At 37.4% G+C, this 23,721-nt stretch overlaps 1 protein-coding gene and 1 non-coding gene across 5 annotated transcripts; both read left to right on the top strand.

The window, feature by feature from the left end:
* Positions 1-4,433: 4,433 nt before the first annotated feature.
* NT5C1B (5'-nucleotidase, cytosolic IB) lies at positions 4,434-23,474 on the top strand. Of its 4 annotated transcripts, none has more exons than XM_027622767.2 (10): positions 4,434-4,554; positions 6,505-6,594; positions 6,902-7,084; positions 7,694-7,831; positions 9,703-10,158; positions 10,449-10,616; positions 11,750-11,879; positions 14,721-14,843; positions 15,268-15,452; positions 23,099-23,474. In XM_027622767.2, exons 1-10 carry the CDS (start codon positions 4,522-4,524, stop codon positions 23,429-23,431), a joined length of 1,839 nt encoding a protein of 612 aa, XP_027478568.2. In that variant the 5' UTR covers positions 4,434-4,521; the 3' UTR covers positions 23,432-23,474. The 4 variants fall into 4 exon arrangements, with proteins under 4 accessions (XP_027478568.2, XP_027478571.2, XP_027478572.2 ...); XM_027622768.2 differs by having other exon boundaries at positions 4,435-4,554; positions 6,452-6,594; XM_027622770.2 differs by lacking the exon at positions 6,902-7,084.
* LOC113938775 lies at positions 11,261-11,363 on the top strand. Its single transcript, XR_003524982.1, has one exon. It is a non-coding gene; the product is annotated as a U6 spliceosomal RNA (small nuclear RNA).
* Positions 23,475-23,721: the final 247 nt, after the last annotated feature.

Genomic DNA, 23,721 nt, shown 5'->3' with positions numbered 1-23,721 from the left:
ATGAAACAAGACGAAACCAGAGAGTGAGACAAACCATAAGAGACTCAATCTCAGGAAACAAACTGAGGGTTGCTGGATTTGAGGGGGCTGGGAGGGATGGGGTAGCTGGGTGATGGAATTGGGGAAGGTATGTGTTATGGTGAGCGCTGTGAATTGTGTAAGACTGATGAATCATAGACCTGTTACCCTGAAACAGACATTATATGTTAATAAAAAACACACAGAGTTCTTCCACCATCATAAGGATCTCTCATGTTGCCCTTTTGTAACCATATCCAATTCCCTCTTGCCCTCATCTGCTTCTGAAACCCTGGCCACTACTGTCCCCATTTCTATAACTTTATCATTCAACAATGTTATATAAATGGAATCAAACAGAATATAACTTTTGGGGATTGGCTTTTTTCACTCAGTATAATTCTCTGGAGAGTCATCCAGGTTGTGTGAATCAACCATTTGTTTCTTTGTATTGCTGAGTAGTAGGGATGTTTGTGTAACCATTCACCTTCAACAAGCCATCCAGGCAATTCTGATGCATGTTTGTTTTTGAGAACCACTGATCTCTAGACAAAGAACTTAAAAAGATAGGGAAGAAAAAAGGCATTTTTCTACTTCCACTTCTTACTCACTGATCTTATGGGTCTTCTCAGAGGTATGGGAAACCACTTTCTTTCATCTTCACCACTACTGTTAACACACTACTCTGTATCCTGCTTATGGTTGCTATACATTTCTTAAGGGATTGATGTATTTATTTAAGAAATATTTATTACGGTACCTCCTAGTAACTGTTCTAGGCACCATGAAGACAGCATTGGAAAAGGTATACAGGTCCCTCCTCATGAATAACTTTCAGGACAGTGAGGCCACAGGAGACAATAAACAAAGTCAGGTCAAAATAAATACCATCTGATTCCAGCCCAGCCAACCTGATGTGGCCCTCTTGAACACAGCTCCAACATGAGCACTTGGATTCTGATAGGCCCATCCAACTACATGTTTGAATCTACTGGTCACTGTGGAAAGATTTTATACTAAGGAACCTTACTTTAGCTGAGAAAGAAGATACTCAGGAAAATATTATTCATAAGAGAAAAATCCTGGAGATACTCCAAATATTCAATAGTAGGGAAATACTTATGTAAATTGCAGCAGACCCAATCTAGAGCATATGGAGTCATTAAATTAATGATTACTCAGACCAAGTAATAGCATGAAAATACCTGTGTCTAATATTATATAGAAAAAAAATCAAGATACTGAGTTATATATACTATAAAATTCTAATAATATTTTACAAAGGAAGAAAAATTAAACTTCAAACAAATGGATGAGAAAACTTTGGAAGAATATAATTGTAATTATGACTATCAGGATACTGAGTTCACAGATGCCTTCTTTTTCTGAACTTCCTAATTTTCACTAAATTTCATTATCTTTGAACCTACCTATCTACATACATATAAACATTTTAAAATATCAGTAAATGTTGACATTCTGACATGTTAGTGACTTTTGTGTCTTCACCCTCAGAGAAGAAAAGCTATGAAGGCAATAGAGCCACTTTCCACAATATTAATTTCAATAGATCAGGGTGGACATGGTGAAGATAGTCTTCCCCGTATACTGGTGCCTAGTTGTATTACTCAATATGCATCCTACATTATGAAAATCTGGCTAAAGGAGAGTTTACTAGTGTCCCCAGAAATTTTGCATAATATCACAATCTCACAAGAAAATAAGAAATAGCAGAAGGATGACCAAGTAGGAACCATGTCCCACAAATGACTCTGCAATGTCCTCTTAGCTCTGTCAAGGGAATAGGTATATTCCTCTCAGTAACCATGGCAAGAATCAAAACACATTTGCCAAAAATAGGTGAGAATGCCTATTTAGACATGTTTGTGGTATTCTACAATGTCTTTTAAGTCTTTTATGGAGCTCTTTTTAAAACAAAAATTTTATCCACAGCTAGAACTGACAATGAAAATTTCATTATAAAAACCAATTTTGGGTGATCTGGGAAAGGTACATGACAATGTCAGAACTTTGCAGTGTCTTCGCTTTATTACCAAGGTTGAATTCATGGAGAAACAAATCCAAGACAACAGAAGATATGTTGCTGTGATGGTTAATTTTATGTAACAACTGGACTGGGCTAAGGGATGCTCAGACAGCTGGTTAAACATTATTTGAGGTGTGTATATGAGGATGTTTCTGGAAGAGATTAGCATCTGAATCAGTAGACTGGTAAAGAAGATCAACCCTCACCAAGCTGGACAGACATCATCCAACCCACTGAGCGTTCAAACAGAGCAAAAAAGGTGGAGGAAAGGGGAATTCTCTCTCTCTTCTTGAGATAAAACATCCATCTTCTCCTCATGCCCTCAGACATCAGAGGTCTTCATACTCAGACCTTCAGACCCTGGGGTATAAACCAGTGGTCCCTCGGGTTTTCAGGCCTTTGACCTTGGATTGGGAGTTCACCATTGGCTCTCCTAGTTTTCAGGCCTTCAGACTCAGACTGACTCATATCACTGGTTTTCCTGGTTCTTCAGCTGACTTAGGGCATATTGTGTGACTTCCTAGCCTTCACAATCACATGAATCAGTTCCCATAATAAATGACTTCTTATATAGCTATACATCTCCTATTGGTTCTGTTTCTCTAGAGAACCCTAACACAGCAGCCTACATGTATGTGTAGTTTTCAGTGCTCAACAACAAAGTTAATAATTAGAAGGTAATGAAGAAAAACAAATCAGGAAATCTGAAAAAAATACAAATTTAATATCAACCTCAGCGCTCAGAACAAAATGGTATATTTAAATGTCAGTACATAAAATAATTCAAAACACTCATGAGGCTCATATTCTATCCTAGGCTGTGTGTTATGGGAAAAAAACAATAATCAAGGAACTTATTGAATATATGGATGCTGATTTACATGGAAGAGTCATGGAAAGACCAGAAGCAAAAGCCAAACTTGGCTGTAGACTAGAAGGACCAGTCAGAAACCAAAGACCCTTTCATTCCCTCATCTCTACAGAATCTTCTTCCTGTATTTTATAGAACACAAGTCGCAGAGCTCTCCAGCTTTTGTTGCTAACTGCTACTCTAACTTCCCACTTCCATTCTGCCCTCCTTGCTCTTTCTCCACAAGTAGGCCTAGAGTTTAGGATATGGGAAGAATCACCAAACTGACATTTGATTGATTATATATGTATATGAACAATAAGTATTTTTAAACTTCTGTTCCTACAACCAGATTGCATTGGAGATTGGAAATTTCTATTTGAACTCTCTAGTATAGATACAGCAGAATTATGAATAAAACAGTAATAGCTAGTATTTATTAATCACTTACAAATACCAGGCATTGTCTTAAGTACTTCATACTAGTTCAACTATCACAACTACCATTTGATGCCGATACCATCATTTTTCTCCATGTTGTAAATATGGAAATTGAGATTTAGGAAGATTAAACACACTTGTTCAGGATCACAGTGAGATATTGGCAGGGGTTGGATGCAGGGGACCAGTGGAGAAAGAATTCAAACCCAGGTCCTCTAAACTTGAGCCTGCATGTTTCACTTTCTGGAAGACCCCTTGGAGAACTTTGCTTAAAGCTGTCAAAAACTTCTGATTTTCAAACAAAGTTATCAACTCCAATTAAGAGAGGTAGAAATCTGCCTTAGTTTGTGATGGTTTGACCAACTCAGGCTTGTATGTGAGTCTGTTATCTAAAGCTTGGGTGAAGATAAAATCAGAGCCATAAAATGTATTACATTAATAGACCCTGTAAATCAGAGTTGGGGGCTGGATTTTACATATTTTCTGTGTGTATAGAAGAGGGACAAATGTGTGTTTAAAAGTTCAAGGATGGGGCAAATGGCAAGAAAGGCAGTGAAAGTATCATTCATACATACACTGTATCTGGCCATAGGGAGAATGCTTTGAATTTGTGACATAGAAATGGCCTTGGCATTGTGAAAGAAACATCCAACGTTAAAACTAAAAACAAGTCTAAACTTCATGTCTAGAATGAAATCTCAGCTGTCAAAAATAGTCCGCAGATTGCAAAAAGTTCTCCAAAATCTGTCGAGATGAACAATAATAAATGATTGGGTCCAGAAATGAGTTTACCATTCATTTTGGCACTGCCAGAAGATGTACAGCCACAGTGGGGTTTATATAATGAGTAATATAGTAATGTTTAAAAAGAAAGAAGCAGTAATATCGATATTGCTTCATATTAAACATTTTAACATTGTTTAGACATCATTTCCTAAAAACTCTAAGAATGGTTATGAGTGGATATACTCAAATATGAAGAAATACTATTGCTTTTTTTTATAGTCACATATTCAGAGTCAGTTTGTTACTATGGAATCACATATGATGTCATAAATTTGACATTCTAAATGCAAACCTAGGCAGAGCAACAGAAACAACAGGAAATGGAGCTGGGGAGAGGAAAACCTGCATAACAACAAAAGAAATTCAGGACTTAAAAGAAATGAGTCAAACATCTTTGAAACAGAAAAAGAAGGTGAGTGAATTAAATGTCCTAGAATCTTGCCAAAGAGCTAAGGAAATGTAGACATCAACAAATGTAGATATCATTACCTCTGGGAATGTTCTGCAATAATTAAATCACTTCAGATAATGACTACATGTGGAGTAAAGGGAAGGAAAATAAAGAATATGAAGAATGGAGAAAAATGAGATTAAAGCATTCAGAATCAGTCAATCTAATAATTCAGCATTTGTATGCTCGTATGTTAGTGGCAAGAGGTGAAAACACTCTTGCTATCTTTGGAGAATGCACAACCTAGTAGGAAAGAGAATACATAAAGTACAATTCAGGGCTCAGTAAAAAGTATGTACAAAAGACACAGGCAACACAAAGGAATGTTTAACTCTGGGAACTTCTCCCAGGTCATACTGAGCTGGATTTTGAAGAACATTAAAGAGAAGAGGAGGTTAGAAGGAAATAGGGTGATATGTAGGCAAATACAGGCATTTAGCACAAGCGAACATAGAGATAAAAGTGTACTGTGGAGGGCAAGTTGGGGGTAGACAGGATACACCATGAGACCCTTGGTCTGTAAAACCAGTACCCAGAAATGAAGCATAATTATATTTATGTTTTATAAATATCACTTTAAATAGATGGGGTTGATGGATCTAGAAGTTGGGAGGATATGAGGTTATGAAATCTAATCAAAAGTCTACAATTCTAAGAATGCAGGCCCATAATGATCTGAGATCTGGAACAAGGCAATGATAATAGGGATGGAGAAAAGGGATTGAGTTTCAAATCTCTTTTGCAGTTATAAGTGACAGGATTTTATGGTTAGGGATGTAGGGAGTGGCTGGAAGGATTTTAGGATCTAGTTCTAGGACCACACAGCTCTGCAGTCATAGACTCAATCATCCAGGAAACACTAATACAAAAAGAGTATTATGCACAGACTGCTCCTGAGCACATTGGTCTAAGCGAGAAGATGAGTTCTTAAAACAGAGAAATAACACTAATCTTGATCGCAATACAGCTACCGAATTAGCATGAAACAATACAAATTGTTTTTCCCACAATCGAAAATGAACGTATTTGAATACTGTCCATGACAAGAATCATCTCCCTGTGCCCTCCTACATAGTCTTCCCTATTAGTTTATTCATGAGAAACCTCCTTTCACTCTAGCTGGTATGAATAATTAGAAAATATGTACAGAAGGCAGGACTGTCAATGGATCTGCACAGGATTAAGAACCTTGATTTTAAAAATCAAGCTAATATTGGTGAGACTTAGATCCACAGAAGATTGGAGTTAGGGTTTATTGAGTAAACAAACAAAAAAAGTTTCAACTCTACATGGCCAAAGGAAAAGTTCCTTAAGTATCAACCTTCAGAGCAGTAGAGAAAATAAAAGTTATTCTGTGTGAGCAATTTCACATTTAAATCAAAATCCTGCTGAGCTCTGGAAAATTTTCCAATTGCATTTCGCCTGATATCGTTTTTTTTAATGATAGATGCCTCATGACTTAAATCTATAAACCAACAAATTTCTATATTAAAAATTATTTAGGGGCACCTGGGTGGCTCAGTCGTTAAGCGTCTGCCTTCGGCTCAGGTCATGATCCCAGCATCCTGGGATCGAGCTCCGCATTAGGCTCCCTGCTCCGCGGGAAGCCTGCTTCTCCCTCTCCCACTCCCCCTGCTTGTGTTCCCTCTCTCACTGTGTCTCTCTCTCTGTCAAATAAATAAATAAAATCTTTAAAAAAACTGTTTATATAGTTCTCTGATATGTGTTATTTTTATTAATGTCTGTAGAACAAAGGGAAATGTCTAGAATTTATATATATATATATATATATATATATTTTATATTGGCAAAAAGACAAATTCTAATTTTTATTCATCCTTTTATTCCCAAACTCAAGGTTTCTAATCCTCCTGAGATTAATTAATAAACATTCTTTATTTCCATATTAAGAATGAGACTGGATCGAGGAACTCAAAAGACAGCCTAGACACAGAGAAAAGAAAGGATTCTGAGAAATCAGGAGTTCGTCTGAGCACTCAGGTGAGCTGACCTCTTTAGAGTTGGCAAGAGAATTAAAGAGGAGAAAGCACAACAGAAAATTTAAGGGGGCAGGAAAGTTCTGGGAGAGAAGACTGAGCTGCCAAGATTTCTATTAAGGGATACCTCATGTCCTCATGGAGAGGTTAAGGACAAACCAGGAGAAGCTGGTCTCTGCCTTCCCCACCAGTATACATCCCCACAGTCATCTTCTCTGCTCAGCCTATGGGAGGAGACTGGTCTTTGTTCAGATCAGGGAGGGAAGGGGAGTCTGGCCATCGCATTGATCATTTTCTGCACAATCTTTCAGATGAGGCGTGCAGTCAATCCGAATCACTTGCTGAGATGTTGCCCCATGCGAGGTCACTCGTCGTGTAGACGCTGCCTTTGTGCAGCTGAGGGAACAGTACCTCTTGGCCCCTGCCACACAATACGTATTTATATTCACATGTGCCTGTTGTGGGAGCAGGGCCGGCAGATCACCATGATCAGGGTGAGCAGAGATCAAACTACTGATTTTGGAGGGGAACCACAGGCAATCTGGGTGAGGGGAAGGATATGGGGAATAGAAACTTCCACTTGCCTCTCCATAGTGTCTTCCAGTCTGATTCCTCCCAAAGAAAATGCTAGAGTGCTCTACTCCCCCTTAGGCAGCTGCTTGGGAGCCCTGGTGCAGCTTCACTTAGGTGGTGGCTGCTCTCATCTTTGTAGTGTGCTAAAAAATGGTAAATATGTCATCTTAGCTTCAGCTAACAGGCTTAACCTTAAGGGAAGAAGAGGGAAAAAGGTCAGAAAAATGGTCAACTCTACTATGTTCCATAAAAGAAGAGTCACAGGTGAAAAAATATGAGATATCAGATTTGTTTCTTAGTTTTGGATTCTCCTCCAGGTGGATCTCCACTTTTTGCTCATTACAGAATTTAGGATTGGGCCAGAGCTAGAATAGTACATAAGGGTCAACGTTGAATTAAGGTCATATAGGACAGGGACCTTCTCATTGGGTTCTGCTATGTTCAGCTTGAAATGGTTGTTTTGTACGCACAGGCATGGCAGGAGTGGGTGGTGGGGTATTACATCCCCGGGTCTCTTCTTTCCTCCAAAGGGATCACAGGAATTATCATTGCCAAAGACTGATTCGCAAGGGTACCTTGTGCGAAATCAGTGGTCCCGAACTTCACGAAGCCCATCCACAAGAGATCCATCAATAGACGAACCCAGAAGCAAGAGCACCAGTCTTAAGGTAGAGATGGGAGATGAAATGAAGGAGAACATGATATAATAATGATGATGATAATGATAATAATAATAGTTAACATTTATTGATGCTTTCTATGTGCCAGGCCCTGTTCTATGTACTTTACATGTTTTAGCTAAATCAGTCATCATTAAAACAAAAAAGACAAACCCATAAGCCCCATTCTACAGTTGAGAAAATTGAAACACAGAGTAATTTGCCTAAGATCTCACATTAATAACACTAATTGAGGTAGATTAAAACCCAGGGTCACTAAGTCTATAAGTTGTACACTAACTTAATGATTAAGCCCTTTGACTTCTCCGTCCTTCCTTCATTTATTCAACAACTATTTACTGAGTAATCAAGCCTTAGAAGACAGGATGGACCGTGTTTATAGCAGCAATGTCCACAATAGCCAAACTATGGAAAGAGCCCAGATGTCCATCAACAGATGAATGGATAAAGAAAATGTGGTATATATATACAACAGAATACTACTCAACCATCAAAAAAAAAAAAAGAAATCTTGCCATTCGCAATGACGTGGATAGAACTAAAGGGTATTATGCTAAGCAGAATAAGTCAATTAGAGAGAGACAATTATCATACGATCTCACTCATATGTGGAATTTAAGAAACAAAACAGAGGATCATAGGGGAAGGGAGGGAAAAATAAAACAAGATGAGATCCGAGAGGGAGACAAACCATAAGAGACTCTTAATCATAGGAAACAAACTGAGGGTTGGTGGAGGGGAGGAGAGTAGGGGGATGGGGTAACTGGATGATGGACATTAAGGAGGGCTCATGATGTAATGAGCACTGGGTATTATATAAGACTGATGAATCACTGAACTCTATCTCTGAAACTAATAATATACTATATGTTAATTAATTGGATTTAAACTAAAAAAAGAAGAAGAAGAAGGGGTGGAAAAATCAACCAAGTAGATAAATTGTTGAAAAATATTAGATTGTGTGGTGCTTTGGTCCCTTAACTAGGCCTGGCGCCATGAGAGGAAAATGTTAGTTTTGAGATTAAGTTTTTGGATGCAGAGAGAGAGTGACACAGACCTCGCCACTGGGAGAACACGTATCTCTGTGAAATGTGGCTCAATAGTCTAACCAAGAATATGCCTTTTGAAATACATGAAACAATCATAAAAACTGAAATACAGGTGCCTAATAATTTATTGCACACCTTAGTAAAAGTATTTTTCTCTAGAATCCTTCTTTTTTATTTAGGAAGAGGATTCTCTCCAAATGAGCTCCACTGGCACACAGAGTTCTGAAGGCAATGAGAAGATACTTGGTTCTCCAGTCTACCAACATTCCCAGCAATCACTTCATTAATCACAGGAGAAATGTAGAAAGAGATACCTCCAGGTGTTTTGTAGAGTCTGATGGTGGGAACATCTGGTCTAGTTGTTCACAGAGTTAACTGGAGGTCACAGATGAAGGCAGTAGTAAGCAAGGACCTTTACTCAAGCCCTCTATCCTACCTGGAGGTCTCTGAGCAAATATAAGAGAAGCAAGCAACAGTGCTTTGCAAACTACAGGCCAGCTGCCTAAGAGCAAGGAAGAATACCTGTGCCCTATCAACTCCAGAAAAAAAAAAAAATGCAAGGTGCTGATGGGGGAAGGTAGGGGAAAATAAAATAGGTCTATCTCTGTGTCCGTGTAACAGAAATATCCAATAACTGGGGCCCTGAAACATCTGAGCCCCTTCGAGCCCTACTGAAAGGAGCTATGATGAACCAGGATCCAACTAAGGGCTAAGAATGGAACACTGGGAAGGGGAAGGCTTCTTGACTCCTGCTGGACAGAGATGGGGACAGGTGAGCATCTAACTCAGACTCCCACTTTCTTGCTTCAGCTCCCCAGTAGCTCCACGACCTCCCGGACTTCATCCACCTCCCCCAGCCAGCAAGAGTCCCTGAAGCAGCTGTCAGAGCGGCCCTCGCCGCCCACGCCACCTTTGCCTTCCACTCCACCCATGCCTCTCGACTCACGTCCTCCCACCCCGCCAGAGCCCTATAGCTCTTCCCGGCGCAGCACCAAGATGCACGAGAATCCCGAAGCCTGGGCTCACGGCATCGTGCGGGATATCCGGGACTCCACGCAGCAACGGGGTTACCCGCGCACGCCCCCCACCGAATGGAAGCCCTATAGCCAGCGCAGATCGACCTACTCCCAGCTAGACCGGGACTGTCTGTCGGAACTGCCTCGGCAGCATCAGCAACGGGAGGAAGAGGAGGATGACGAGGAAGCCTACTGGGCCTCCGTGAAAACTCTGTATGAGAAGATCCCGAGCTGCTCCCGCCCCCGACCGGTGAGCAGGGCCCACCGACCTGGTACTGGAAACTCCCCTCTGTGCAACCCTGCAAACCTGAGTCTCCCTTCTCTCCAATGTGTAGTGAAGTCCTGAGCAGACCCCTGCTTCTCCCCTACCCCTGCAGCTTCAGGAGTTGGGAGGGAATACGAGCCCTTGGCTGTCTCCAGCATCACAGTGCTCCAAGCGGGGCCTAGATGTTTTCTTCCCACCTTGCCCTGATGAGCCCCTTTTCTGATCCCTTTGGTCTGTGTGACTGACTCTCCTCCCATTGGCGCCCCTCTCTGCAGCCCAAACCCAAGAATGCCATCACCATCGCTGTGTCATCTCGGGCGCTTTTCAACATGGTGGACGGCAGGAAAATCTACGAGGAAGAGGGTCTAGAAAAGTACATGGAGTATCAACTCAACAACGAAAATGTCATCCTGACCCCAGGGCCCGCGTTCCACTTTGTTAAGGTACCCTGCAAAACTGTGTTTGGAATGTCAGGACCCTGGATGGAGACGGAAGGACCCAGGCAGACCCTTGGGATCTCATCCAGTTTCCCTTATATTTCCCGATTCCCCCATTGTAATTCTTGCCCTTTTCAAATTGACCTCAGGTCAGCTTATGCTTCCACAGAGGCTCCCAGAGTGGTGAGGAAGGGCCTCCAGTTCTAGATTTGGGATGTTGAGAAGGCGCTCAGTGGAGTTCTAATCATGACACCTGTAAGAAACACCTTTGTTCCCTTCCTAGGAGTGGTAACCGGAAGTGATAATGAGTTTACAATCCCAGCAGTAGAAACAAAATGCCTCATTAAAATGAGATGGAATTTACTTGAGCTGCTTTTGCCCCAAACATAACATGTTAAGAAGATCAAGATGATCTTGATTGGCATTGGGGGGGGGCATGATTTTAATAGAAAAAGTAAGGTTCTCTGAACTTACGCTGAAATGTATAGCACTTGTAACACTGATACCCTATATAACTTAGACAAATAACAACCAGGCAGAAAAAAATGACACCTACAAGTTGTGAGTAGAAAGTACTTATGGGGCATGGTAGAAGCATGGGAGGAAGCCGCTAACCTATTCTAAAGACTCATATTTAAAAAATAGACAAAGTGCATTGGTAGCACATATCCTAAAATTGGAACAATACAGAGACCATTAGCATGACTCCTGTGCAAGGATAACATGCTAATTCACGAAATATTCTATATTCTATATTTTCACAATAAATAATAGTCACCCGATGATCAAGAAAAGAAAAGCAGATTTTAGGAATTAAAAAAAAAGACAAGCTTGAAAGTCTTGGCCTGATCCTTCTCTCTACCTGCCCCACAGACAGAATTCTAGAAAACCACATGTCATAACAATTTTCAACAAACATTGCCTAGCCATTCAGCAAACATTAACGAGGTGCTGTATAAAAGAGGCTGGAAATAGAGAAATGAATGGCATAACCCTGCCTTAAAAGAGCCATAGTCTCTCAGTGAAGAGTCTCCAGAGTTTGAATTTGACACCAATGATGTCGTTTCTCTCCAGACTCCAGACTCCAACAGTCACCTTGCCTGGTCCTCTTTACATGCGCTTACGTTTGTAACCTGCAGGCACTGCAGCATGTCAATGCTAGACTCCGTGAGCTGTATCCTAATGAACAGGACTTATTTGATATTGTACTGATGACTAATAACCATGCCCAAGTGGGAGTGCGGCTTATAAACAGCGTCAATCACTATGGTAAGTAAAATAAATACCATGTGGAAGAACAGCTTGCTGCTCTGGGAGAGAGAAGCCATGTTATTTTGCTGACTGTGGCCTAACTAATGCAGTGTCTTTGATACTGACACCCCTTCTGCCTGAGGAATGTTTATTTGCCCATGTCAGAGAAAGAGAGGCTATGTTCATTTTTAACTTTAGCACAGAGTTGGGCCCAAAGCTCCGGACTTAACTTGTCAAGTGTGAATTTCAAAGTCTTAATCCCAGCTCCTGCAATATGCTTCTCTGTTTTATGTTTTTCACTTCTGAACTTGACTTCAAGAAGCCATCTACCCAGAGGCTTTCTCTGTGTGATCAAACTTCTTGCTCACCACAGATCTGTGTTTAAGGTTTATGGGTTTTCACCTTTCCTTTCCACTCTTACAATCTGATTCTCCCTGACCGCTCTCCCTTACACATCAAATCCACACCCATGTCAGCAAAACTGTCTTTGTTCCTTTACATGGAAATTTTGACTGACTCTAGTTTCCTCATAGCATTTCCATCAGTGTGTTGGATTCTTTAAGAGAAAATCCCCAATTTCCTGTTATGGAATTACATGACTTGTTATTTGGGGACCTTTAGATTATTTTCTAAGTGACCTATCCAGGCTTATGAGTATGTCAAGTCAAAGTAAGGTTGAACTTTGGCATATTTAAATTCAAGGTTTAAAGTGGGCATGGTTATAAATAAACAAGATGTATTACAACTTATGAGTTTTACATTATCCTAATTATAAAGCTTATGTCTAAGGGGCACATGAATGGCTCAGTCAGTTAGGCATCTGCCTTCGGCTCACGTCATGATCCCAGGGTCCTGGGATTAAGTCCTGAGCAGAGAGCCTGCTTCTCCCTCTCCCTCTCCCTCTACCGCTCCTCCTGCTTGTGTTCTCTCTCTCTCTCTGTCAAATAAATAAGTAAAATCTTTTAAAATTAAAAAAAGGCTGATGTCTGAGACATATTTTTTAAAAAAGGTTTGTCTTTCAAAAACAGCTTTTCATAGTATTATGACATGGAAAGAGAACACAGATGAAAAGTTTAGTATAGATGAGTAGATAATCACTCAGTAAACAGCAGCTATTATATTTTACAACACACAATCTTGCACAATTTAGTAGGTAACTTAGGTCTATCTATCCCTCACCAAACTGAGCCCAACAAGGCTAGCGGCATAAGGAAACATAGTTATCTACCTATCAATTCTGCTAATGAGTTGATTGAGCTCCATCTTCTCATGCAGCCTTATTCATGGAATAACAGCCTTTCACCCGGAAGAGTTAGTTGGTTCCTTCCCTTCTCTGGGTGTTGAAGGCAATTTGTATCTCCCTCTGCTGTGGCCTGTTACATTATCATTCTGTTTTACATGCCTGACTGCTCAGTGGACTGTGATCTCCTTAAGAAGGGGGAAGATGTTTTAACTCTTTCTGAAGTCCCCAATGCCACCAAATAATTTCTGATCATATATTAATATTAATTTATAATATTATTTAAGGGTTTGTGGAATACACTTTTGTGCCACTTATGTCCAGTGTTGGCTTTAGTGAAAAACTGAGAGTATTTCATTAATACCATAGCAAACACTTCCACCCCAATTGTCGGTGGACCCTATCTACTCTGTGAGTCCATACAGAGGAAAAACAACTGACTAGACTCGAAATTCTGCTTTATATCATGTGCAGCTACCCAGTTTATTATGAATCTAAAAACACTTTGAATGGGTATATACTATTTATATGCATAATGTTATACTTTATTTAACTACTCTCAAATCATTAAACAGTGTTCTGCTTTTATAAATTATCCTGAACTGAGACCTTTCCACATAAATCTTTATCAGAGTTTCAGATTATTCCTTTAGAATAAAACTAACAAAAAGGTCAAAAGGTATAAACAGTTACATTTCTTGTTACATATTGTCAAATTACTTTCTAGGTAGTTTGTACCAATTTATACTTTCATCTAAAGTGAAAATGGGTGACTATTTTATAAAACTTTCACCAATATCTAGCATTTGTTTTTTAATTGTTGTTGATTTAAAAGACATTTAATGGTATTTTAATATTTCGTCTCCTAAATAATTACATTTAAAATTTCAAGTCAAGGGACACCTGGGTGGCTCAATCAGTTAAGCAGCCAGCTCTTGGTTTTGGCTCTGGTCATGATTTGGGGGTCACGGGATCAAGCCCTGACTCAAGCTAGAAGTCTGCCTGAGGATTCTCTCTCTCTCCCTTTCCCTCTGCCGCTCCCCCACCCCACTGCTCATGGTTGCTTTCTCTCTCTTTCAAATAAATAAATCTTTAAAAATAAATAAATAAATACAATTTCAAGTCAAGAAAGAAACAATTTCAGACCTGTTGTTTTTAGAAAACAGTTTAAATCCTAGCACTGCTTGTCATTACTATTACACTGTTCCTGAAGAAATACAGAAATGGTACTTAAAATAGAGTCACATTAACTATCTCTTTCAACAAATGAATAGCCTACGGTTGAATTAAAAGAACTCTGTCTAGTCTAGACAAGAGTCAGTATGAATCAGTGGGCTTAGACAAGTCTTTATGTCTCAGTTTCCTTTTCTGTAATGATGAAAATAATGCCTATCATACAATTGTTGTGAGAGCAAATTGGCATGGTCTATGTAGACATACTTAATAAAAAATAGCTTTTTCATATATAACATAGCAATTTTTCAATATTAGTGCTACAAAGGTAATTCTAAAACCTCAATAAGCATTCACTTATTCCTAAGATAACTTTGGTTTACATTTACAGTAAGTATATTGTCTTTAGTCTCTGACATAACACAGTCTTTCTTGCCCAATAATAGGCTTATTAATTGACCGCTTCTGTCTGACTGGTGGAAAAAGCCCCATTGGCTATTTGAAGGCATATCTTACCAACTTGTATCTTTCTGCAGATTCTGAAAAAGTACAAGAAGCAATACAAGAAGGTATTCATTTGGTTTTATCCCTCAAGTTAATAAAGAGGTTTGCACTAGTGTTGACTTTCATTGGGCTTCATATATGATTATGTGGCTTATGTCTTTGTTAAATTTTCTGCTAAGGTGATTCCACAAGTAGCAGCCCCTAAATCTGTCTTTTAGAGCTTTGACCTTCTTGGAGGTGGACATTCTCAGTGATTGTCCTACATCCCATTTTACACTTTCCCATCTATTATAGAAATGGAGGCAGTGTGTAAACAATTGTTTTGAGATGTGTGGTTATAAAGAGCAATTGAGTCATCAGGTTAGATGGGAAAAAAAATTTTTCAAGGTCTGGGAGGACCTTTTTTTTTTTTCTTTTTTTAATCATTAAAATGGTAGAAGAAACTGATGCCCCTGAGAAGAGTATTAATAAATCTCCATGGTCTGCCAGGGATCGCCTCTGCAACAATGTTTGATGGAGCCAAAGACATGGCTTACTGTGACACACAGCTCCGTGTGGCCTTTGATGGGGATGCCGTCCTCTTCTCTGACGAATCTGAACATATTGCCAAGGAGCACGGGCTGGACAAATTCTTTCAACATGAAACAATGTTTGAGAATAAGCCTCTTGCTCAGGTAGGTTCAGTGAGTTCTAATTAATTTTCATTTACTTATTTTCCAACATATAGATATACATATTTTAAATTATTTCAGGCAGCCACTCTTCATTTCTTATCCTTTATACTTTGCTCCCTTTCATGAACTCCTCATTTTGAAACACCCACTGCCCACTCGGGTTTTTGTTTGTTTTGTTTTGTTTTGTTTTAGCATTCTTTTATCTATCCTTTTTGGAAGTGTTTCTATGATCTTCTCATGATAATGAGTTCACCTCCAAATTACAAGTGATAGAAGTAATATAGCTTACCAGTAAGCTATTTCTACATAATAAGTTCTCAGAATAGTAAAGTGATTTCCAATAGGTCAGTAAACATTTGTGGACCTCTCTGCCCATAAACCTCAAACTCACTAACACATTACTTAACTGAGAAAATTTGCACAAATGAGAGCTCAAATTGAATCAAAATAATGAGCCCCAAACAAGTTCAAGCTATGAACACCTAATCAAAATGAAACTGAATATTTAGGTTTTTTGGAATCAATCCGTGAACTGAAGTGTTAAAGTCACAGTGTAAAATGAACAAAACTTACAACTTCTGAACCAAAGGAAATCTGAAACATCAAAATATTCTTCAAATTGAATCTGAACTGATAGATTATTTAGTTTTAATCTAAGAATTGTACCAAAGAATTGGTCTTTTTTCTCAACTCTTCTTGAATGTAAGATAAACTTAAATGTTGTTATTTTTATTAGACTTATAAAAGTATAAATAGAAAACAGAAAGCTGAAGTGTTTCACTAACTCACCTCATGTTACAGCAAGTGATATTTAAACTGTGTGTGTGTGTGCGTGTGTGTGTGTGTGTGTTTTAATCAGAACTGTTGAGGTGTAATTTATATACAGTAAAATTCATAATTTTTAGTGGATGCTTCTAAGAGTTTTGACAAATGTATACAGTTATGAAACCATTACCAAACTCAAAATACTCATTATACTCACAAAATTCCCTCCTGTCTCTCTGTAACCATCCGACTCTGCTATCTCCAGGACCTCTCCCCTACTAATCTGATTTCTGTCCCTATAGTTTTGCCTTTTCCAGATGTCACATAAATGGAACCACACAGGATACAATCTTTTGAATCTGACTTCTTTTATTTAGCATAATGCATTTGAGATACATCCATATCATTCCATGTATTAGTAGTGTCTGTTCCTTTTTATTGTTGAGTCTCTTCTATGGAGGTACCATATTTTCTTTATCCATTTACTTGTTGGAGGATATTTAGGTTGTTTCCAATTTTTGGCATTTATAAACAAAGCCATTTTAAGCATTTGCTTACAGTGTTCTGTATAAACTTAAGATCTGATTTCTCTTAGATAAATACCTAGGAGTAAGATTACTAGGTCACATGGTATATGTGTCACTAGGTCATATATTTAACTTTATAAGATACTTCCAAAGTATTTTCCCAGGTGACCAGACCACTTTGCATTATTCCAAATAGCACTATACGTGAGATTTTGTTGCTCTGTATTTTGTACTGGTAAGTCGTTTTCTGTTTGCTTCTTTTAAGCTGTTCTAGTGGTTGTGTAATGGTATCTCATTGTGGTTTTAATTTGCATTTCTCTAATGACAAATGATATTGAACATGTTATCAGGTGTTTATCTGCCATCGTTGGTACTCTTTGGCAAATATATCTGTTCAAATCTCTTGCTCATTTGTACCGGGTTTATTATTGAAGTTTGAGAGTTCTTAACATATTCTGGATAGAAGTCCTTTATCAGATGTGTTTTGCAAATAAAAAGCATGTCTTTTTATTCTTTTTATATCTTTCAGTGTATTTTGATGAACAGAAACTTACAATTTTGATGAAGTTCAATTTGTCAGTTAATTCTTTTATGAATTGTGCTTTTAATGTCATATCTAAAAACTGTCAAAGTCACATACATTTCCTATGTTTTTGTACAAAATTTTATAATTTTAGTGTTTTTTAAGGATTATGACCTATTTTGAATTAACTTTTGTATTTGTGCAAAGTATTGGTTAAGTTCAATTTACTGCTTATGGATATCCTAATTGTTCTAGCATTATTTGTGGAAAAGAATGGCTTTCTATTCCTTTAACATAGGTGTCTATGCTTTTACCAATATCACACTGTCTTGATTAGTGCAGTTTTATAGTAAGTCTTGAGATCAGGTAGTGTGAGTTCTTCAATTGTGTTATTTTTAATTCTTTTGGATACTCTGATTCTTTTGCATTTTTATACAGATTTAACAGCTAGCTTGTGCATTCCTGGAAAAAAAAAATCCTGCTGGAATTTTGATTATGATTGTGTTGAATTTTTAGCTTAATCTTGGGGAGGGGGATGTCTTAATATCAAGTCTTTCAGTCCATGGACATGATATATCTCTCCATTTATTTAGGTCATCTTTGATTTTTTTCATCAGTGTTTTGAATGTTTTTGTATACAGATATCACACGTACTTTGTTAGATTTCTACCTAAGTATTTCATAATTGTTGGTGTTATTGTGAATGATATTTTAAAGTTTTGATTTCCAATCTGTTTGTTGCAATATGCAGAAATACAACTGGTTTTTGCATATCAACTTTGCATTTTACAACTTTGTTAAATTCACTAGTTAGTATAGTAAAATTTTTGTAGATTATGTGAGATTTTCTCCATAGACAATACTATGAATAAAAACACTTATTTCTATGTTTCCATTCTGTATGTCTTTTAATTATCTTTCTTGCCTTATTACCTTTGCTAGTGCATTCAGTACAGTATTCAACAAGAGTCATAAGAGGACGCATCCTTGCCTTGTCCCTGAACTTCGGGGCAGATCATTCACTCTTTGACTACTAAGTATATATAGAGAATATATTTTGTGTGATTTCAGTTCTTTAAATTTGCTGAGGAGTGTTTTACGTCCAGAATATGGCCTATCATGGTGAATGTTTCATGTGTACTTGAGAAGAATGTTGATTCTGTGTTGTTGAGTAGTCAAAAATGTCAGTTAGCTTAAGTTGACAGTGCATTAGTCAGGTAATATTGCCCAGGTTTTCCAAATTGTCAATGATTTTCTATCTATTTCTATCCACTATTGAGGAGGCAGTGTTGAAGTCTTCAAGTATATTTTGAGGATTAATCTATTTCTCCTTTTAATTATATTCATTTTGCTTCATGTATTTTTAATCTCTTTTGCTTACTGCCCAAATATTTAGGATCGTTATATCTTCTTGGTGAAATAATCCCTTTTCATTATGTAACGTCTCTCTGTCTGATAGTCATATAAACACTCCAGCTTTTTGCTTTTTGTTTGTTTTTTGGACTGGTGTTTGTATTGTATATATTTTCTATAATTTTTACTTTTAACCTATTATGTTTTTACATTTAGATTGTTTCTATATTTAAATTGGCTCTCTTGTAGATTATATATATATATATACACATATATATATAGTTCGTGTTGCTTTTTTTGTACAATTGACAATCTCTGTGTTTTAATTGCTATTTTTAGACCTTTTACATTTAATGTGATCATTACTCTGGTTGGATTGCAATCTATCATCTTCCTCCTTTTTTCTATATGTTCCATCTGTTGTTTGTTTTTCCTTTTCTTACTTTTTGCTTTTGGATTTATTGTAGGTACTTTATGTTTCCAGGATTCCATTTTATCTCCACTATTGACTTATAACTCATTTTAAGTTTTCCAGTGATTACCCTAGGATTGACAGCATACAACTTTAAGTAATCACAGTCTATTTTCAAACAATATAATGCCACATCATGTATAGTGTAAGAATCTTACAACAGTGTACTCTCAACCCCTTCCTCCCATATTTTGTGCTATTGTCACACATTTTATTTTCACCTATGCTATTAACTCACAATACCTTGCTATTATTTTTTATTTGACTAATCAATTATTTAGAATTAATATGGATAAGATAAAAAATATGTCTTTTGTATTCATCTTCATTGTAACCATTTCCAGGGATCTTCATTTCTTTGTGTAAATCCAGCTTTCTCCCTTGTGTCATAATCAGTTTGCCAGAAAACCATATTTTAACACTGTACGTAGAACTGATATGCTGTTACCAAAAGTTCTGCTTTTCTTTGCCTCAAAAACTCCTTATTCTCCTTCATTTTTGAAAAATATTTTATTTTGACTGGATATAGTTTTTTGCATTTACTGTATTTTTATTTCAGCACTTTGAAAATACCCATCCATTATTTTCTGATTTCCGTAATGGTCTCCAATCCCACTTCCAGTGGTGGAGGGTTTTTTTCTTTCCCTTTCCCCCACAGTGCTGGAGGGTTTTTTTCTTTCCCTTTCCCTTTTTCTTTCCCTTTCCCCCCTAGACGTGACAGTGTTCGAAGCCCTTCTGCTGGCAATGTAAGACTTTTGTTACTTAGGAAACATGGGGCAAGGTGGAGTTTTAGTCTTTTCTCATAGTGGTAGCTGCTCCTGTCCTCCAGTCTGCACTACCAAGGAGTGCATTCTCTCATTTCCCATCCTGCCTACAGTCTTTCTCATAAACGACTAGTAAAGTCCATGAAAAAAAAAGCCTGTAAGAGAGTGTTTTGGGTCTGTGACTTTCAAGGCTTCTTTGCTCTCTTATTAGTCCAGATTTGGCCTTTATCAATATGCTTTTTTTTAAATTATCTCAGTCTTTCATACTTGCTTCTATGGTATCTGGTATGGCATCCTCCATTGCTTTGCCAAAGATGTGCCAGTTCTTGAATTCCATATGTCCTTGAAGAGAACCTTAGATTTTCCCTTAGATTTTTTTCTTTACATTTCATGTTAGTCTGTTGTCCTATTGCCTCAGCTCTCTAATGGGCTCAATAAATGCTATGATTTTTTTTTAGATTATCTTGGTTTTTCTTTTTAAGATAGGAATATCATCAGTCTTTCCAACTTTCTACATCCTAGGCACATTCTAAATGTTTTAAGTCATACAGCTTCTCAAAAAAGTATTTTTTAGTAACTTTACCTATTTCTATATTTTTATTGACAAATTACATACCTGTACTGCTGCACAAATGTTTAAATTATAAAACATACCCAAAAATAGAAATAAGAAAGGATGATATGGATACCTGGTTTGAATATGGTGACATAAACAGGCTGGTCCCTATTTATTCCCTTTGGAAACTACTTAAAAGCAGCAAGAAGAATTGTATTCCTCTATGTTTTAAAGCCAAACTAGTCATGAGTTGGGTGACTACTGCCAATAGTCATTATACCCCCTTTGCTGCTATTGCCAAAAAAAAAAAAAAAAAAAGTTAATAGTTTTTTCCCATATATATAGAGATACAGATATTTCACCTTTAAAAAGTGAATTTTATTTGTTTTTTCCCCTGATATATGCTGACAGAGAAACAGTGATCTAAATAATGTTTAGATCTAAATAGACAAATGATCATCTAAATAAGCCATGTTTATTAAAAAACAGTGTGTTTCCTGAACAGCAGAGAAGAAGGGATCTTTTGAATTATGAAATAAAATCAGATTTAGAATATTATCCTTGACCTTTGCCATAAGCCCTCTGTTGTTCCAAGGAAAACCAATCTGCTTCAGTGATGAGTAATAAAAACAGAACCAGCACAGAATATAAGCAAAGATACTGAGAAAAAGGCAAAGAAGGGAATAATAAGAGATGCAGATCTCTCACTAGAAATAGTAGCCAAAGTATAGGTAAAAATTGTGACTAAACATTTACGATAACTTTTAAAAACTTAAAAAAGCAAGTCAGGGTCATAAAGTAGAAATGTAAGAATCAGGGGAGAGATGGTAAAAAGTTAAATGGTAGAACTCTGGAAATGAGTAGAACTGAAAAATAAGATTTGAGAGAGAAAAATGACAGAAAATAGATCACAGGTAAAGAAAATCCAACATATGCATAACTGGAATCCCTGAAGAAAAACATCGACATTATGTTCTGAGGGGAGGAGGAGAGGGTTGTATGTGGTAAATACAAAGATGCAAATGTATATAAAAATATAAACCAAGAAAACACCTTAAATTGTCAGAAGATTTTAATGCATACATTAAACTATTAAAAGAAATGGAACAAAATGATCATCATTAAGACGTGCCCTACTAAAATTTTTTGACATCAAAGATGAGGTAATTCTTTGGGCAGCCTTCACATATGAGTGGGGAAAAAAAAATCAAGCTGTCCTCAGTCTTTTCCCACAGCAGTACTCAATAGCAAAAGACAGTGGAGCACTACTTATAAAAAATCTAAGAAAACGGAAAGAAAATCTAAATCACTGATTCTATATCCAGCTAAAAGTTCATTTAGGTAAAAAGAAAACAGATCAACAGTTTAAAATATCAGGGATTGTTATTTCCATAAGATTTTCTTGAGAAAACTAGAAGACAACAGTTTGGCCAATATGTAGATGACTAGAAACACAAATGGACCTATAGCACAGAATATATTTAATCACAGAACTAAAACTTAAACATTTGTAGGGAATAGGGTGGCAGGAAAGAAAGCACATATTATGTGTTCTAACAATGGAGAAATTACATAACTAATGAAAACTGGGAAAATGTGGAGGAAAAAGACCTAAGGAAGAGTAAGTATGTTTATATCTTCAGTTATAATAAGTAATCAAAGGATAAGATGTAAAGGTGATAAACAGAAATGTAAGAATCTTTAATAATGAAAATATAACCACTGAGAAAGAGGAAGCAAGTAAAATTGGATGGTTGCAGAAGAAATCGAGGATAAGAGAGAGGTGAAGAAGTACTGTAATTTCATTATTTCTCACTGTAAAAAATAATAGATCCTGGATTTAAAAAAAAAAAGGGACTAACAGTACTATAAAAAGTTACAGTTACAAAGGTAACCAATAGAAGGAAATAATACAAACCTTCCTAAATCTTAGACGAAGCACACATACACACGTGCACAAAGAAAATAAACACCCAATGAACAATCCTTTAAAATATTTAAACAAGGAAAATGCAATAAAAATCATAAGAAAGAACCATTATCACATATATTTGTAATACCAATAAATTTAAATGGCCTAAAACTCAACTTTGTTTTAAAAATTAAGACTTCCAGATTGGAACACATAGCAGAATCCAGATCTTGCTCTATTCCAGAGAAACAGCTAAAACTAAGTGTTCAGAAAGGTTGAAGATAAAAGTAAGTGTGAAGATACACACAGGTAATTGTAAATATAGGACAAGGCTAGATTCGAGCCAAGAAGACACTGAACTAGATAAAGGAGTATACTTCATAATACTAAAGTGTGCAATTCAGAAAAATAAAACTAAAATAGTTCTTTTGGTGATTAACCAAACTTTATTTAGAGTATCCCATTTAGCCATGGATAATTTATGTCTGTTGCCCTTTTACTTTTTATAGAAGCTTTCACTCTCAAAACATCAGTGTTTAGATAATAAAATATATGGTCATCCTACACTTATTCTAGGAATGCAAGGATAGTTCCATACAAGGAAATATACTCACATAAATGCAAGGAGTTTCAGGACTGTTCCATTGGCCTTAGAATACTGCATGTCTAATGCAGTACTATAACCTTTTATAACCTCTTGTGAGCCTCTGCCTTTTCAGCATTCACTTCCTTTAGCTCACTGGATCACAGCTGTGACATATGTTCCTTTTACAGGGTCCCTTAAAAGGCTTTCTGGAAGATTTAGGCAGACTGCAAAAGAAGTTTTATGCCAAAGATGAACGGTTACTTTGCCCTATCAGGACCTACCTGGTTACAGCCAGGAGTGCAGCCAGTTCAGGCGCCCGAGTGCTGAAAACCCTTCGCCGCTGGGGTCTAGAGATAGACGAAGCTCTTTTCCTTGCTGGAGCCCCCAAAGGTCCCATTTTGGTGAAGATAAGGCCCCACATTTTCTTTGATGACCACATGTTCCACATTGAAGGGGCACAGAAGCTCGGCACCATCACAGCTCATGTACCTTATGGCATTAGTCAAAAAATGAACAATTAGGGATGGGGAGGAGAAATAAAGCAGGAAGTCCGGTATTACAGAAGCCACTTCTTGTGGATCTCTAGGGTGATTACATAGGTATTTCAGAAGACTGGACCAGAACCTAGTTCATTTGGGAAGGTTTCCTCTTGTTTCTCTTGAAAACATTTTGAACCCTCAAGTTACCTTCAAGCTACATCTCCGTGAGCTGCCAGTGCTGTTGAACACAACTCACCTACCCTTGTGTGTAAGTCATACTAACGACTCTTTAGGATAAGTTTATAACTAGAATGCTTGAATGCTGAAAGGGC

Source organism: Zalophus californianus, chromosome 8 (genome assembly GCF_009762305.2).
Source record: "Zalophus californianus isolate mZalCal1 chromosome 8, mZalCal1.pri.v2, whole genome shotgun sequence".
Taxonomy (NCBI): domain Eukaryota; kingdom Metazoa; phylum Chordata; class Mammalia; order Carnivora; family Otariidae; genus Zalophus; species Zalophus californianus.
The sequence above is the reverse complement of the archived record's forward strand: the minus strand, read 5'-3'. Positions and strand labels throughout refer to the sequence as shown.

What these genes read in the sequence shown, in the direction of transcription:
- NT5C1B (XM_027622767.2), top strand. Translation starts at nt 4,522, where the DNA reads ATGAGTCAAACATCTTTGAAACAGAAAAAGAAG. An exon ending in CCGCGTTCCACTTTGTTAAG is followed by an intron (nt 10,617 to 11,749) that starts GTACCCTGCAAA and finishes TGTAACCTGCAG; the next exon opens with GCACTGCAGCATGTCAATGC. An exon ending in ACAAGAAGCAATACAAGAAG is followed by an intron (nt 14,844 to 15,267) that starts GTATTCATTTGG and finishes ATGGTCTGCCAG; the next exon opens with GGATCGCCTCTGCAACAATG.